The 19,147-nt window shown below is 43.6% G+C and overlaps 1 protein-coding gene across 1 annotated transcript in view; it reads left to right on the top strand.

Annotated features, from left to right (window-relative positions):
• mxra5a (matrix-remodelling associated 5a) overlaps window positions 1–19,147 on the top strand; it is a 58,499-nt gene that overhangs the window by 8,506 nt on the left and 30,846 nt on the right. Inside the window, exons 3-4 of the mRNA XM_072262640.1 lie at window positions 5,757–6,147; window positions 10,563–15,185. Of these exons, the coding sequence (XP_072118741.1) occupies window positions 5,757–6,147; window positions 10,563–15,185 (5,014 nt within the window). The remainder of the gene's footprint in view (window positions 1–5,756; window positions 6,148–10,562; window positions 15,186–19,147) is intronic.

The following is a 19,147-nucleotide window of genomic DNA, read 5'->3' on the forward strand; positions in this document are numbered from 1 at the left end:
TATTGTTTAAAACTACATTTATGTTTTTATGTACAAGAGTGAATATCACAAAATTTATTGAAAACGTATTGAATGCAGGATCATAAACTCAGGGTATTCTGGAGTTCAGAGTTCAGTTCTGGAGAAGTCTGAGAGGAGTTTGTATATTCGCCCCATGGACTGCGTGGGTTTCCTCCGGGTGCTCCGGTTTCCTCCGGGTGCTCCAGTTTCCTCCCACAATTCAAAGGTATACCAGTTAGTAAGGTAATTGGTCATTGTGAATTGTCCTGAGATTAGACTAGGGTTAAATAGGTGGGTTGCTTGACGGTACGGCTCTTCGGGCTGGAAGGGCCTGTCACACGCTGTATCTCTAAATAAATAAAATATTGGTACAACAGAAAAGGAGAAAAGAAGGCCATTAAACCCACTGGGTCTATGCTGAGCCCCAGTTGAGTCATCTTTCAGTAGCTTGCTTCCACTTTCTCTTCATCGTACTATAAGTTATTTTCACTCACATGTCTTTTGAAGGTCTCAATTGGTTCCTTTTTTCACTGTTTTGGCAGTTCCAGAGGATTTACAAAGATGTTGCTAGGACTGGAGTTTTGAGAAAGATTAAGTAGGTTTGGACTTTATTTCCTGCAGTGTCAGGGAATGAGGGGAGATTTGATAAAGGTATACAGAATTATGAGGGAAATAGATAGTGTAAATGCGACCAGGCTTTTCTACTGAGGCTGGGTGAAACTAGAACTAGAGGTCATAGGTTAAGAGTGAATGCTGAGATATTTAAAGGGAACTTGAGGTGGAAGTTTTCACTCAGAGGGTGGTGAGAGTGTGGAACAGATGGCTGCAGAAGTCGTGTATATGGGTTTGATTGCAACGTTTAAGAGAAATTTGGATAAGTACATGGATGGGAGGGGTATGAAGGGATAGGTTCGTGGTGTGACTCAATGGAACTAAACAGGACAACAATTTGGCACAGATTTAGGTAGGCCAAAAAGTCTGTTTCTGAGCTGTGGTAATATATGACTCTATAATCTGCATTCAAAACATTTTTCCTCACATCCGTCTTTTACCTTTTGCCCAGGATGTTAAATCTGTCTCTGTGGTCCTTGAGCTATCTGCCAACGGAAACAGTCTCCCTCGCTTTGCCCCATTTAAATTAGTCTCTATCAAAGCTCCTTTCAACCTTCTTTGCTCAAAAAACAACTCCAACTTCTCTGCTTTAACCTGAGGCAGAAATTCCTCAGCCTACTAATCACGTTCATAACTTTTTTCTCCGTAACCTCTCTAGGACCTTGACATCCTTCTTAAAGTTAAGTTTAGAAGTGTTTATCTGGGAAAAAAGGTCTATTATTTCCTCCTCTTTCAGGTGGATTAGAATGCACTGTCGGATATTCTTAATTACCCTCACTCTCCACTGAACCATCCCTTTGAACAACATTGCCAGTTCATTATTTTCGAAGTTCTGAAGTCTTGAAACACTTGTAATTGTGTGGTTCCACTGTGACTCTTTTGCTTAATCACAGCGGTTCCTCTTCTCCCTTTGTTTTCCCCTGGTTTGGTTGATGGTTCTCAGAGGATTAAGATTAGATTTATTTTTCACATTTACATCAAAACACACAATTAAAAGAGTCATTTGCATCAAATCAAATGAGCAAGGACTGTGCCAGGCAGCCCTGCAAATGTTGCCTCACTTCTGGCACCAACAACTCACTAACCCTGGCCTTACATCTTTGGAACATGTTAGGGAACTGGAGCATCTGGAGGAAACCCATGTGATTACAGGGAGAACATACAGACAGCGGTAGGAATTGAACCCCGATCGGTGTTTGCTGTGCTGTCATTGTGTTATGTTAACCACTATGCCAACATGCTGAAATAGCTGGTGTTTACACCCTGTGAGAATAACTGGTAGAGCAGTATATGTTCAAAGTAAATTTGTTGACAAAGTACAGATACGTCACCGTGTATGACTCTGAGATTTGTTGCCCATACAGTACTGCGCAAAAACCTTAGGCACATATCTATAGCAAGGGTGCCAAAGACCTTTGTACAGTACTGTATTTGTCAACATGGAGTGGAGAGCGAGTCTGAAAATCTGACGGGAGCAAAGGATGTTGGGAATGGTGAGGTTGGGAGGGGTATGGGACAGGTGAAAGTGAAGACACACCCAACCCTGAGACATGAGGCAAAGCCATTTGATTCCAGACAATTGGTTTATTGATCAACACAGAATGTCCCTCTGGTGCCTCCCGCTCCCTCCTCTTTCCTTTCCCCTTCTCCCAACCATGATTCCCCTCTCCCACCCCCTTCCCACTCTCAGTCCACAATAGAAAACCATATCGGAATCAGGTTTATCATCACTCCCATATGTCATGAAATTTGTTTTTTTGTGGCAGCAGTACAGTGCAATACATAAAATTACTACATTACTGTGCAATGGTTTTAGACACTATAGCTATATACTGTATATGTGAACACAGAACATAGACACCTACGCCCCAGTGTTGTACTGACCATGTAACCCACTCTAGAAACTGCCTAGAATTTCCCTAACGCATAGCCCTCTATTTTCCTAAGCTCCATGTACCTATCTGAGAGTCTCTTAAAAGACCCTATTGTATCTGTCTCTACCACCTTCATTGGCGGTGCACTCCACACACCCACCACTCTCCGTGTGCCTAAGACTTTTGCACAGTACTGTACATTGTCCATTCCTTTCCTTGAGTAATGGCAGTGACACTTCTTGACGTTGGAATCACTTGCTAGTTCTTTCCAAAGGTTCAAATATTCAAAGTACGTTTATGATCAAAGTATGTGTGCAGTATACATCCCTGAGATTTTTCTGGGTTGTATACCGCATACATACTTTGATAGTAAGTGTACTTCAAATCCTCCAGAGCAGGGGTTCCCAACTTGGGGTCCACGGACCACTTGGTTAATGGTAGGGGTCCATGGCTTCAAGAAGGTTGGGAAGCTCTGTTCCAGAGGGTCAATTAAGTTAACACATTCAGAGCTGGCTGAAAATGACAGCTACCTTTCCTGAAGAACGTTAGTGGATGAGTCGCCACAGCAGTTTCAATAGGTATATTTAATGTCAGAGAAATGTATACAACATACATCCTGAAATTCATTTTCTTTACCAACATCCACAAAAACAGGAGTGCCCCAAAGAATGAATGACAGTTGAATACTAGAACCCTAAAGGCCCCTCAGCTCCCCCCTCCCACGCACAAGCAACAGCAAAGCAATGACCCCCACCCCGAGCCCAACCAGAAAAAAAGCATCAGTACCCTCCACTTGCACTCCAGTGTGCACCAAGCATCAATAAAGACACAGACTTGCAGCACCCCAAAGACTACTCGTTCACCTGGTAATTCAATATACCACAGGCTCTCTCTCTCCTTAATAAGGGAAAAAGAAATGACCGCATTCACAGTGAGAGGGGAGACATAACAAACAACTCACTGATTTACAATATTAATAGTCTGTTGCTTTTCCGAGCTCTGCAATCAGAGAGTTGGCCCTATAAAGGCACAGCTGTCTGGACACACAGCCGGCAGCTAACCCACTGCTCCTAATGTTCCGTGTTCTCCCGCGACACTTCATTCAGGAGCACCGGCCTGGAATCAGCACGTCCCCAGAGCCACAGAAATCCGGAACCCTGAAGGCGTGCTCGCCTTCCAGGCCGCGTCCTTGGGATATCAAGAAGCGGCCGGTCCTGAGGCCCTGACAGTGGGTCTCATTCCCGCAAAGAACCGAAGTCAGAGTGTAACTCCAGGTCGAAAGAGCCTTGAAAAGGGAAAAGGGAGATATCAAAGATAGAAAGAGCGTTGTTTCCAAAGATGTAAGCATAGGAGTTGCTGTTTAGCACCATCTTGACTTCGCTCCACCCCTCCGAGTCCATGCTCCCCTTTACTGGTACAACCTCGATGCAGAAGATTTTTCCCCAAGTAAGCTAATTTAGAATCTAGAGCTCCAGGTTATCTAGATACTTTATCCAGTAATAGAACTACGATGCACCAAACGTAGTAATTGAAACATTTAAACTGACATTACCACTGTGAACCAACCTGTATGTTGGAAGTGGTTCAATGGTTTCATTTAATATCAGAGAATGTATACAATATACATCCTGAAATTCTTACTCTCTGCAGAATTCCACAAAACAGAAGGAAAAAAACACTAAGAATAAATAACAGAAAAATGTAAGAACCCCAAAACCCCTGCCCCCTCCCTGCACAAGCAGAATCAACCCTCCCCCCACTTATTCTAGCAGAACGTATCAGCATTCCCACCACCCACCATGCAAGAAACAGCAAAGCCCCCAAAGAAAGATTTTGGTCATTGTGACATAGTTCAAAGATTCATTTGCTGCACTGTTCCTGCCAATGAAAGTTTCAATGGTGTATTGCCTTCCCCACTGCTTTGCTCATCATTGTGAGTGCAGCTTTGGAATTTACAATAGGAAAAATGAGACACTTCAGAAAGTTTGGCCACAGATTCTTTGCACGGTAACATATTGACCATGTCATAATAATGAGCTTGTCGTGAATAAATGATAAAGTTTATTGAGTACAATTCTGGATAATTTTGTAACCTAGGAGCTGAATTCCTCCCAATTTAAGGAGCAGAAACTAAAAAAAAACGGAAGAAAAAAAATTTAACAGTATGAGTGAAGAGATTTTGTACAAAACATATCATTAACATTATTGCACAGGATTGTAGCAGGCTGCAAAGGGTTGTAAAATTAATCAGCTCCATCATGGGTATGATCTTTTGTCATATGCAAGACATCTTCAAGGAGCAGTGCCTCAGAAAAGTGGCTTCCATCATCAAGGACACCCATACCTAGGTCATGCCCTCTTCTCATTGTTACCATCAGGAAGGAGGTACAGAACCACGAAGGCACACACTCAATGATTCAGGAATATCTTCTTCCCCTCTGCCATTCGATTTTAGAATGGACATTAAACCCATGAACACCCCCTCACTATCTTTTGTTTTATATTCTGGGGATTTTTTTTTTGCACGACTTACCTTAATTTAATGATTTAATATACATATACCATAATATAATTCATTTCTTGTTTATTTATCAAATATTACATTGTGCTGAGGTCGCAAAACAACAAATTTCATGATATATGCTGATGATATTAAACCTGATTCTGATTCTGACTCTGACTATCTTGCATTCTTCTGCCAAGTTAAGGTTTCAAGAGCAAAGTTTAGTATTCAAGTGCGAGATTCAAGTTTATTTATCACAAGCAGATCAAAACATGTAGTGAAATGCATCATTTGTGCGAACAACCAACAAACCCGAGGGTATGCTGGGGGCTGGCCACAAGTGTCACCACGCATTCTTGTGCCAACTTAGTATGCCCACATTGCTCAGCAGAGCAAGCCAGCACACAACAAGCAACAAACCACCAATGGCCAATCAAGCCCAGAAGCTCCCTCCCAAGCGCACATAAACCGTCCTTTAACTCACTGTTAGCTCCTGTTCTATGTCACTGTACACCCATGCCACAAGACTTTTCCCTTCCTCCATCTCTATCGTTCCCTTAAACATCCCAAGATGATCCAATAAAGGTCAATAATTCTCTGTGGAAAATAGGAGACTAATCACGTCAATGATCTGTGAATATAGTGCATGTGTTGTTTGCTAATGTAATGCCTGGGCATTTTGGAGGAAGTCATTGTGCATATTGAATTGATTTATTTTTCCTTTTGAATTGCATCGTGTTACTTAATGTTGCATTCATTTCTTCCAGACACTTAAACTGAGCTACAATAAAGTGACTACTATTACGGGATATACGTTTCAGGGACTGGTGAATTTGCTGCGGTTGCACTTGGATCATAACAAGATTGAATTCATTGAACCTGGGGCATTCAATGGACTGACTTCCCTGACACTACTGCACCTTGAAGGAAACCAGTTGCACCAAATCCATCCGAACACCTTTGTAACGCTCTCGGTTCTGCAGCATTTTATGTTCTCCTCAATAAAGCACCTCTATCTCTCTGATAATTCCATCCGGACACTGCCCAGGAAAATGCGAAGTCAGATGGTACAGCTGGAAAGCATCTATCTGCAGGATAACCCCTGGGCTTGTGACTGTAGCTTGCAGTGGCTGCTGGACTGGGGCAAAGAGGCTGGAGGTAATCAGTGACTTTTTGAAGGAACCTAGTTTTGCATTGTTATTCGTGTTGAGGAACAGTCCATTTTGATTTTGCACCACAGTCAGGTGTGTTGTGGTACATTTAGGTTGCAGAGAGAGTCTCCCTGTAAGAAAGAGAAGATGAAAAGGTCATTTGTAAGTTATAAGGAAACTTAGAGTCATTCAATCATAGAGTTAATGAGCCCAGAAATAAACCCTTCAGCCCATCTAGTCCATGCTGATTATTCTGACTAGTCCTGTCAACCTGCACCTGGACTGTAGCCCTCCATACCCCTCTCATCCATGTACATAGAACATAGAATATTACAGCACAGTACAGGCCCTTCGGCCCACAATGTTGTGCCGACCCTCAAACCCTGCCTCCCATATAAGCCCCCACCTTAGATTCCTCCATATACCTGTCTAGTAGTCTCTTAAACTTCACTAGTGTATCTGCCTCCACCACTGACTCAGGCAGTGCATTCCACGCACCAACCACTCTCTGAGTAAAAAACCTTCTTCTAATATCCCCCTTGAACTTCCCACCCCTTACCTTAAAGCCATGTCCTCTTGTATTGATCAGTGGTGCCCTGGGGAAGAGGCGCTGGCTATCCACTCTACCTATTCCTCTTATTATCTTGAACACCTCTATCATGTCTCCTCTCATCCTCCTTCTCTCCAAAGAGTAAAGCCCTAGCTCCCTTAATCTCTGATCATAATGCATACTTTCTAAACCAGGCAGCATCCTGGTAAATCTCCTCTGTACCCTTTCCAATGCTTCCACATCCTTCCTATAGTGAGGTGACCAGAACTGGACACAGTACTCCAAGTGTGGCCTAACCAGAGTTTCATAGAGCTGCATCATTACATCGCGGCTCTTAAACTCTATCCCTCGACTTATGAAAGCTAACACCCCATAAGCTTTCTTAACTACCCTATCCACCTGTGAGGCAACTTTCAGGGATCTGTGGACATGTACCCCGAGATCCCTCTGCTCCTCCACACTACCAAGTATCCTGCCATTTACTTTGTACTCTACCTTGGAGTTTGTCCTTCCAAAGTGTACCACCTCACACTTCTCTGGGTCGAACTCCATCTGTCACTTCTCAGCCCACTTCTGCATCCTATCAATGTCTCTCTGCAATCTTTGACAATCCTCTACACTATCTACAACACCACCAACCTTTGTGTCATCTGCAAACTTACCAACCCACCCTTCTACCCCCACATCCAGGTCGTTAGTAGCTCTCCAAATTTCTCTCAAATGTTGAAAGTGATCCTGCATCCATCACTTCCACTGGGATATTGTTCCACACTGTTATCACTCTCTGAGTGAAGTTTCCCCTCATTTTCCCCTGAAGTACTTTACCTTTCACCCTTAACCCATGACCTTGAGGGGTTAATCATGATGGAGCAGGTTTAGAAAAAAAATGTTATTTGAGTGAAAAACAAGGGTCATGAACAGGAGGGGGCCAGAGACAAATCCAATAAGGAATTCAGGAGAAACTGTTTCACTGAGATTGTGGAGAACCTGCTCCCACAAGGAATGGGAGGACATGAATAAAAGATGCTTTTCAGGGGAACTTCAGCCCACAATGTTATGCTGACCTTTTAACCTACTCCAAGATCAAGGTAACATTTCCCTCCCACGTATCTTTTTATTTTTCTGTCATCCATGTGCTTATCTAAGAATCACTTAAATGTCCCTAATGTATCTGCCTCTGATAACACCCCTGACTGCACATTCCATGCACTCACCACTCTCTGTGTAAAAAAATACTTCTGGCATTCCCCCCCTATATCTTCCTCCAATCACCTTAAAATTATGTCCCCTCATATTAGCCATTTTTTCCCCGGAAAAAAAGTCTCTGGCTGTCCACTCAATCTATGTCTCTTACCATCTTGTCACCTCTGTGAAGTCACCTCTTATCCTGCCTTGCTCCAAAGAGAAAAGCTCGCTCAACCATCTGCAGAAATCATGCTCTCTAATCCAGGCAACATCTGGGTAAATCTCCTCTGCATCCTCTCTAAAGCTTCCGTATCTTCCTTAAATGAGGCAGACCAGAACTGAACGCAATATTTCAAGTCTAACCAGGGTTTTATAGAGCTTCAACATTACCTTTTGGCTCTTGAACTCTGTCCCCGTCTAATGATCGCTGCCTTATCAACTCGTGTGGCTACTTTGAGGGATCTATTGACATAGAAACCAAAATCCCTCTGTTCCTTTACTTTGCTAAGAATCCTGCCTTTATTCTGCCTTCAAAGTAGACATTCCTAAGTTAATCACTTCACACTTTTCCTGGTTCAACTTCATTTGCCACTTCTCAGCCCAGCTCTGAATCCTAACAAAATGTTTTTCACCTGACACTTTCAACGGTTTCCCCCAGTCCAGCTGAGTCTTTCCAGCACTTACTGTTTTTACTATGTAATTTTAGTTCGAGTAATGTTGGAACCAATTCTCCTCACTCAAGATTGCAGAAATTTGGACTTCTCTAAACAAAAAACTGCTGTGGCTGGGTCAGTTGTAATGACTGAACCTGAAATATCAGCAATTCCTTATCCACCACCGATGCTGCTTGACCTATTCGGCTCATCTGGTAGATTATATTTTGTTGTGGTCTCTTTTGTCTCAGACAGCAAGTGTCTTAAAGGTCTGAACCCCGGCAGTTGTACAGAGTGAAGATAAAGATCAGTAATGATTTTTTTCTCCATGTTTTTATCACTGATATAGGTCATGAAATTTGTTGTTTTGTGGCAGCAGAATAATGAAATACATAAAAATACTATAAATTGCAATAAGAAATATATAGAGTGCCTATAAAAATATTCAACCCCCCAGAAGTTTTTATGTTTTATTGTTTTACAACATTGAATCACAGTGGATTTAATTTGGCTTTTATTGATACCAATCAGCAGAAAAAGATCTTTACAAAATGATCTAAATGATTTGCAAATATGAAAGACCAAATAATTGATTGTATAAGTATTCACCCCTATTAATATGACACACCAAATCATCACTGGTGCAGCCAATAGGTTTTAGAAGTCACATAATTAGTTAAATGGAGATCACCTGTGTGCAGTCAAGGTGTTTCTGTTGATTGTAGTAAAAATATACCTGGATCTGGAAGGTCCAACTGCTGGTGAGTCAGTATCCTGGCAAAAACTACACCAGAACGACAAAAGAACACTCCAAGCAACTCCGCTAAAGGTTATTGCAAAGCATGCGTCAGGAGATGGATACAAGAAAATTTCCAAGTCACCGAATATCCCTTGGAGTACAATTAAGTCAATCATCAAGAAATGGAAATAATGTGGCACAGCTGGAAATCTGCCTGGAGCAGGCCGTCCTCAAAAACATGAAAACTTCTAAGGGGGTAATTCCTTTTGATATGCACTCTATGTATGAGGAAAAAAAGTTGTGCAAAAAGAGAGAAAAATAATGTGGTCGTGTTCATTCACCATTCAGAAATCTGATGGTGAAGGAGAAGAAGCTGTTCCTAAAGCATTGAGTGTGTGTCTTCAGTCTCCTGTACCTCCTCTCTGATGGTAGTAATAAAAAGTATATCCAGGGTGGTGGGGGAATTATATCATGGTGCCTTTTTGAGGCATCACCTTTTTGAAGATGTCCTCGATACTGGGGAGGCTAGTGCCCATGTTGGAGCTGGCTGAGTTAGCGACAATCCTCTGCAGCTTTTTCTGATCCTGTGCAGTGTCCCCTCCATACCAGACCGTGATGTTCTCCATGGTACATCTGTACAAATTTGTTAGTCTTTGGTTACAAACCCAATCTCCTTACACTCCTCATCAAATAAAGCCACTGACATGCCTTACTCATAATTGCATCAATGTGTTGGGCCAAGGAGAGATCTTCAGAGATGTTCACACCCAGGATCTCACAGAAAGGTGGAACAATTTCTAGGGTTGATGTCTCTTTGTGCTCTGCACTGTCTAAGGACTGAATCTCACAGCCCCTCTTCCACCAGGAGTCATAGGGGAGTTTGACAAAATCAAAATAATTTCAGAATCAGAATCAGAATCAGGTTTATTATCATCGGCATGTGACGTGAAATTTGTTAACTTAGCAGCAGCAGTTCAACGCAATACATAATATAGAAGAGAAAAAGTAAATAAAATTTCAAAAAAATTGATAAATCAATTACAGTATACGTATATTGAATAGATTAAAAAACGTGCAAAAACAGAAATACTGTATATTAAAAAAAGTGAGGTAGTGTCCAAGGGTTCAATGTCCATTTAGGAATCGGATGCAGAAGGGAAGAAGCTGTTCCTGAATCGCTGAGTGTGTGCCTTCAGGCTTTTGTACCTCCTACCTGATGGTAACAGTGAGAAAATCACTGATAATAATAATCTGCCTAGTAATTTAGCACGTTATCCTTTCCTTCTCATTTACAGATGTCGTGAAATGTAAAAAGGACAGAACGAACCCCAAAGGTCGAGTGTGCCCGGTATGTTCAGAACCCAAACAGCTTATCAGGAAGGAACTATTTAAACTGGACTCCAGCGAACTGACCTGTACAAAGCCAACCATCAAATCCATGTTGAAGAGGGGTTACAGCAAAGACTGGGAAGCTGATGAAGCCGAAGATACATTGCATGAAGACTATCGAAAACCTCTTGGCAGCATGTCATTGAACTTAACTGACCAACAAGGAAACAAAAATGACTTATTCTGTCGGATCCACACTATGGGAAATGAAAGGCATGCCCAGTGGCATCGGGTGAGTGAGCAAGACGTGGCTGTCAACGTGACACTCTCAGTAAAACTTACGTGCCCCATGAATCAGGAAAACATGGAAAGACTTTGGAAACTCATTGCCTACTACAGTGAAACACCTGTAAGACTAAAGAAGGACTTAACGATGTCTCAAGAATCTTCAAGCTACCAATATAGACAAGCAGTTGATAGAGATTCCTATTACTACACCGATGTAAGGGCTAACATAGTGGCTAAGCCCTCCTGGTTAATGCAAGATTCTGTCAACATAAAACTTGATAGGAAACTAACTTCTGCTAATGATGCTGTCCTCGTATTTTCACTGCATCTGTCTCAACAATTTACAATTCAGGGTACTACGAGGGAGAAGACTGATTGGGTTTTGATCAAAGTAAAGGACAAGACAAAACTGGTCCACGTTGTGGTTACTGGAACCATGTTGGAGCTACAATGTCAGGTGGTTGCCTCTGAGAATCCATTGATCCAGTGGGTGTTTCCCAATGGTAACCAAGTTGCAGCACCCTACACCAGTGAGGACAACCGCATTTCAGTCTCTAGCACTGGGAGGTTGGTGGTGAAGGCAGTGGAACACCTGGATGCAGGTTTATATCAGTGCATTGGCTCTGTGAAGGATGATACAGACACCCTGACCTACAGAGTCGTCGTGCAGCCGGCAGAACTCCATGAGTCGCAAGTCAGGGAAAGAGGCATCACCGTGCCTTACGGTGACACCATCTCTCTACCCTGTACGGCCGCGTCAGTACCGGAAGCCCAGCTCACCTGGATCCTCCCAAACAGAAGCGTGCTTGCTGCCCCGACAAATGCCACGACTGGATCAGTCCAGGCAAACGGGACCCTGGTCATCCGAAGCGGCCACGACGGCAACAGCGGACACTACAGGTGCATTGCGGCCAACAGGTACGGTTCAGATGTAATGATCGTCAACGTGGCTGTCATTAAAAAGCTGCCCAGCCGGGTGGTCAAAAAAGGGAATCCTTCCCATATGTACTTCAGGGCTGGCTATCGGAAAGGAAAAGAAGAGGGTGGTTCGGGTGAAGAGACAGCACATGAAAGTCAGAAAAAGGTAACTTACAACATATTCACAGGCAGGCTGCCCAATGGGAGGAGAAACCTTCATGCTGACGGAGCCCGGGACGATTCGAAAGCGGATTACCCTCGGGACGTCAGGCTGAGGAAAGGGTTCAAGAGAGGCAGGGGGATGGTGGCAGCTGAAGGCAGGAGGAGGTTGGACTCGCGCCGACGGATCAACATGACGAATAAGAAGATAGATCCACAGAAGTGGGCGGATATCTTGGCCAAAGTCAGAAGGAAATCCATTCTCCGGCCCACGGTGGCCCCATCACACCAAGCCTTCACATCAGTCTTCACATCTCCACCCACTCCCAGGCAACGAGTGCCTGGGACCATCGTGAAAGTGCCCGCCAAGGCCAGCCCGCCGGCAGGGTTTGATTCGGGAGGCTCGTCTGGAAACGGTGATCTGAATTTCTCCGAGGATCAGTTAATGCACGTGGTCCCGTCACATAATGCAGTGGTGGGGACACCAGAGACCGCTATGCCCCGGGAAAACCTTGAGCTCCGACCTTCGGAAAGCCATCGTGGTCCTTCAGAAGAGAAGCTTACACTGACTCCTCCTGAGGTCAACACAGAGTCTAGCGCTGTGGCAACGCCTACTCGGGAACCGGAGGTTTTGGGGGTGGTACCAACCCCCACCCCACCAGTTGAAGTGCATCCCAGCGAAGCGACGGGGATGTTTCTCAACACGTGGCTGACTCAGGAGAAGGTGGGGAGTGACGTCAAGCAAGTAAGCATTCCGAAAACATATGTAGATGAGTTCATTGCCGGAGGTTGGGTTGCTAAGAACCTTGACAATCCGATGGTTAAGGAATCGATGGTGGATGTGGATGTGAACAGTGATAATGACACCACATATTTCACTGGGGATCTGAACGTAGTCAATGAAACTACTACGTTGAGCACCCCCATAGTGGCCATCAGACACCCAGCTTTGAAGGGAACTACTCAACGGACTCACACCATCACACCTAGAATAACCACTGTTGCCGCTGGTACCACAATCCAAGCTGACAATATCTCCACTGTTGCAATAGCTGTTCCCACCTCTTCAGGCGAAACAACTACACCTAAGAAAACAGCGTCCAGCACCATGACAGCCACCACCACTGGTGTCAACGCCAACACACGGGCACCCGGCAGGAGGCGTTTGTCCTACTCCGGTTCTCGAAGGTATGGCAGGAGGAGACGCCCCGGGAGGAGGTATCGTCTCAATAGACTTAGGCAAAACCATCATCCACAACTGCAGGCCAAGGCCAATGGAATGTCAACCACTTGGCCGACGATGAAGTTGGCTCCAACAGAAAAAGGTAGGCGGAAAGTCGGGATTAATGCTACCACAGAAAACAAGGCTGGTTTAATGTTGACCATGGCAGCTTACCACAAAACAGAGCCACATCGACTGACCACAGAGCGACTAGGAACGACCTCGGCAAATATCTTGACCACGATAGAGTCTCCACATCTAGGTACAAGTCCCACCCTAGTGCAACATCACCCAAAGGTGCAAGGACCGAACTCAACTCCAATGGTGCAGACAGAACAGGGCGCGGTAAAAACTTATCACGAGGCTGCCAGTCCCATCCCTCACATCCAGCAGTCAAAACCTCTGCGTACCCAAAGCCACTACGAATTGCAACATGAGTCGAAACTCCTAACTACAACTGTGACAGCTCTGACGGTAAGTCCCACTGGCAAATCTCTGGATTCTCCAGACTCTAATAATGTGCCAGTGTCAAGGGGAAGAACGACTACTATAGATATTCCAGTGGTGGAAGTGGAGGACAGCAGAGAAACATCAAATGTTTTCTTAAGTCCACTTGTCTCAATTACAGAACTTCCTGTTTCTACAACAGTTACATTGACATCAAAATCTGTGTTGAATTACCATGTGGCGTCAGCCACTGCTCCGAATATACAGAGATCAGGCAGCACTCAAACATCAAACACTGTGGTAAAAATGCCACCTACAGTTCTAGAAACTTATCCTGACTCACCAAAGTTTCATCCTGATGATGGAATTTCCACAGGTCGTGGCCACAGAGGTGATAGCCCTCCAAAAATACCTTCCCTTCCTTATGTTGATACTGTGACTTCAATACCCTCTGTTGAAAATAGAACTTTAGATGGAATGGGAATTGAAAACATTGCACCAGAAGTACAACCGACTGTTGGGAACTTGGTGGTAGTCCCTGATTTGCATCCTCAAGTTAACAAAACAACACCACATCCAGATGTTAAATCGGGTGGTGTTACCTCTCAAGGAAGGGATTCTCTCCCTTTTCCTAGTGCTGGGGTGAAAGAGATTGAACGAGGCAGAATAGACACCACAAGAACATCTGAAAGTAATGTTATACCAGACAGATTCCTTTCAAAGCACCGTACAAATGGCTGGCAACAATTGAAGGGAAGACACACCGGGCAGACCAACAACTCAACCTGGATTGTGAAGAGTGGGTGGAAGCCAAGTGCAAACCTCCGGCCGGTGGCCATTCCAAACAAAGGCACACGGCATAAATCTAAATATATCCCTGTGGGATCAACACAAAAAGCGCTGAGCTCTGCAGCAAGTGGTAAGTCTCCTCACTCTGTAACCAGATCCCCATCAGTAGGCACCAGCATGCCCACTTTCTCAGTATTTGCTACAACAACCATGCAAGGCATGACAACACCAGATGAGCCTTCTGTCAGGCCTCCTATGCCGACGTTAGTGCCTCCAGTCCGAACGACCCACAGCAAACCCCGCAATAAGTTTGTTGCTGATTTAGGCAACCGTTCAAGAATGAATAAAACAAATTACCTGCTGAAAGAACAGACTATACAAAAACCCAAGAGCAGCCGAGGCAATCAGAAGACACATTTTGTGCATGTTCCGATTCCATTTACTGATGTGAAGACTTCGCTAACCACCTACAAGACAACCATCCGCCCAGTTCCCGTACCTACTCAGACAACTGTATCCATACCATCGACAGAGTGGCTCTCTAAAAGTGCCTCAGTGAACAGCTCCCAGGACCTTGCATGGGTAAAGAGAGGCTCATCTGATATTATTGTGCCATCTCCCAAATTTAGGATGAATGGAGACAAACCAAAGATAATTCCCAGCGGTCCTGTGACTGTGTCAGTGAAAGCAGAGATGGATGCATATCTCCCCTGTGAAGCATATGGGGATCCTACGCCTAATATTTCTTGGTCAAAGGTGTCAACAGGTAAGGTCTACTTTATCAACCTGCAATCACCAGTGGAGAAGTACAGTATGTAATGTGATCTGGTCTGCCAAAATAGTTTTATAATGCCATCTATACAGATATATTCATTATAGCAGTGCATTGAGGAAAAACAATAACACAATTCAGAATAAAGTGTCTACCATTGGGTGATAGAGGCAGAAAATCACTCGATTTCTTTATAAGATTCTTTATAAATTGCATTCAAATTGCAGTAAATTGCATACCTCCTTGGAGTTATGGAGCAGTACTACACAGAAACAGGCCCTTTGGCCCATCTAGTCTGTGTTAAGCTGTTATTCTGCCTACTCTGTCAACCAGTGGCCCCACATTTTAATTCCACATCCCATTCCCATTCTGATATGTCTATCCACGGCCTCCTCTACTGTAAAGATGAAGCCACACTCAGGTTGGAGGAACAACACCTTATATTCCATCTGGGTAGCCTCCAACCTGATGGCATGAACATTGACTTCTCTAACTTCCGCTAATGCCCCACCTCCCCCTTGTACCCCATCCGTTATTTATTTATATACACATATTCTTTCTCTCTCTCTCTTTTTTCTCCCTCTGTCCCTCTCACTATACCCCTTGCCCATCCTCTGGGTTTCCCCCCCTCCCCCCTTTCCTTCTCCCTGGGCCTCCTGTCCCATGATTCTCTCGCATCTTTTTTGCCAATCACCTGTCCAGCTCTTGGCTCCATCCCTCCCCCTCCTGTCTTCTCCTATCATTCTGGATCTCCCCCTCCCGCTCCCACTTTCAAATCTCTTACTAACTCTTCCTTCAGTTAGTCCTGACGAAGGGTCTCGGCCCGAAATGTCGACTGTACCTCTTCCTAGAGATGCTGCCTGGCCTGCTGCGTTCACCAGCAACTTTGATGTGTGTTCCGTCAATCTCGTTATGTTTTGTAACTGCGAAACATTAGGCTAATTCACAGGAAGACACACAGACACAAATGTGGATGTAACTTAGTCTTTACTTTAAGCGAGACGTATGTAATTAACGTATTTTTACGTATAACCAACAGTGAATTATTTAAGCAAACAAGAATGTTTAATCAAACTATAAAAATCAGAATCTGAATCAGGTTTATTACCACCGGCATGTCTTGAAATTTGTTAACTTAGCAGCAGCAATGCAATGCATAATAAGGAAGAAAATCAATCAATCAATCAATCAATTACAGTATATATAGATTAAAATACACATACACACAAGATTACTCAAATATCATTAAAATATTAAATATACAGCAGACCTGTACCTGGACCATAGCACTCCATAGCCCTCCCATCTATATACTTATTAAAATTTCTCTTAAATGCTAGAATCAAATTCATACCCACCACTTCAGTTGGCATTTTGTTCCATGCTTGCACCACTGTCTGAGTGAAGGTGTTCGCCCTCAGGTTCCCCTTAAATATTTCACTTTTAACCTTTAACCTATGACCTCTAGGTGATGTCCCACCCAACCACAGTAGAATTTCATAAATTATTCCTTTTTTTTATACAAATCAGAAATGTGGTGTACTAATTTCCCAGCAGGTGGATGAAAATTCTTCTATCGTTCTGTTGTAAGACCATTGAACGGTCCCCTACAATGATAAGATGGACTCTTGACCTCACAATCTACTTCGTTGTAGCCTTCCACCCTATTGTCTGCCTGCAGTTTCTCTGTTAACTGCAGTACCTTATTTTTCATTCTGTTAGTGTTTTTAGACTGATATTAGAGTAGGTTAAAAGGTCGGCACAATATTGTGGGCTGGAGGGCCTGTACTGTGCTGTAGTGATCTGTGTTGTATGTTGTACGCTCTATGTTCTGTGCTTCCCCCTTACTACCTCATGCACTGTTGTGAATCTGTGTGAATGGCATGTAAGATACGTTTTTCACTGCATTTATTCTCACTACACCCCTTATGAGGCTACGAACTTCATAAGTGTGTTACAGTTTACGGCAATACCTCTGTCCCATGCCTACCAACTTGAGACAGCTCTCATTCCTCTCATTCCCAATCTTTTATTTTCCTCAAACCAGGTGAAATATTTCTCCTCAGGCAACGCAGCATCTGTGGAAAAGTGTACAGTCGTCATTCCTGGCCGAAACATCGACTGTCCCCTTTTTCCATATATGCAGCCTGGCCTGTGGAGTTCCTCCAGCATTTTGTGTGTGTTGGTTGAATTTCCAGCATCTGCAGATTTTCTTTAGTTTATGAATATTTCTCCTATTCAAGAGAAATATTTCTCTAGATCTGGCTTCTAATACAAATTGACATAAGCGTCATCCAAAATCCTATTGTGTGTGTTGGCTCAGTACGGCTTACTCATATTCCTTGTGTTTACTGACTTGCATTGTCTCCTAATTAATCAATGGCTCTGCCTTTTGAGTATTTATTCATTTTAATTGCTCCCATAGCCTCACTCTTCCTGGGCAAATTATTCAGACCCTAAAACTCTGTGAGCTATTTTTGATCCTCTCATTCATCAAATTAATATTCATATCTGAGTCATCCTGTAACCTGTCAAAGACCTCAACTCTGGAATCCCAGTCCTATATTTTTCCAGCTCTCTTTCTTCCTTCCTTTGGAGCCTCTTTATAAAACCTAAGATATTGGCCCAAGCTTTTATCATCTGTTCTAACTTCTGTTTTTAACTTGGAGACAAATGTGTTTGATAATGCCTTTGGGGAAATGTCTTGGTATGTTTTGGAACCTTGGACGAGTGGGTTAGTAAGTTTGTAGATGACACAAAGGTTGGTGGCATTGCTGATAGTGCAGGAGGTTGTCGTAGGTTACAATGGGACTTTGACAGGATGCAGAGCAGGGCTGAGAAGTGGCAGATGGTGTTCAATCTGGAAAAAGTGTGGTTATTCACTTTGGAAGATTGAACGTGAAGGCAGAGTACAGAATTAATGGCAGGATTCTTAGTGTGGGGGAAAAGGGGGATCTTGGGGTTCATGTCCCTCAAAGTTGCCACACAAGTTGATGGTGTGAGTAAGAGGTGTATGGTGTGTAGTTGGTGGATCGAGTTCAAGAGCCATGAGGTAACGTTGCTGCTCTATAAAACTCTGGTTAGACCGCACTTGAACTATCATGTTCAATTTCTGTCACCTCATTGTAGGAGGGACGTGGAAATTTTAGAGGGAATGCAGAGATTTACCAGGATGCTGTCTGGATTAGAGCACATGTCTTATGAGGAAAGGTTGAATGAACTCGGTTGTTTTTTTCTTTGGAGTGAAGGAGGATGAGAGGTGACTTAATAGAGGGTGTAAAAGATAAAAAGAGGCAGTGACAGAGTGGACAAGCAGCTTCTTTTCCCCAGGATGGAAATGGCTAATACAAGGGTCACTGCCCGAAACATCAGCTGCTTCTTCATTTTCATAGATGCTACCTGCCCCACTGAGCTTCTCCAGCATTTCACACAAAATGCCGGAGGAACTCAACAGGCCAGGCTCCACCTCTGGAAAAGAATGAACAGTTAACGTTTTGGGCCAAGACCCTTCTTCAGGGTTCCAGCATTTTGTGTGTGTTGCTTTGGATTTCCAGCATCTGCAGACTTACTTGTGTTTTTAATTTCAAGGTGATTGGAGGAAAGTATAGGGGAGTTGTCAGAGGTAGCTTTTTTTCACAGAGAGCACTAAGTTGGTGGAATGTGCTACCGGGGATGGTGGTAGAGGCCATACATTAGAGATGTTTAAGAGTCTCTTAGATAGGTACCGTACATGGATAAAAGAAAATTTGAGGGCTTTGTAGGAGGGGAATGTGAGGTTGATCATGGATTTTGTTAAACGTTTGACACAACATTGTGGGCTAAAGTACTTGTACTGTGCTGCACTGTTCGATTTCTGTTTTAATCTGGTAAAGGAAGTTAAATTAATAGGCTCAATATGAGTGTAGCTTAGATGCCAATATTACCACTGGAACTAATTAGAAGTTATTTCAAAGACT

This window comes from Mobula birostris, chromosome 7 (assembly GCF_030028105.1).
Source record: "Mobula birostris isolate sMobBir1 chromosome 7, sMobBir1.hap1, whole genome shotgun sequence".
NCBI lineage: Eukaryota > Metazoa > Chordata > Chondrichthyes > Myliobatiformes > Myliobatidae > Mobula > Mobula birostris.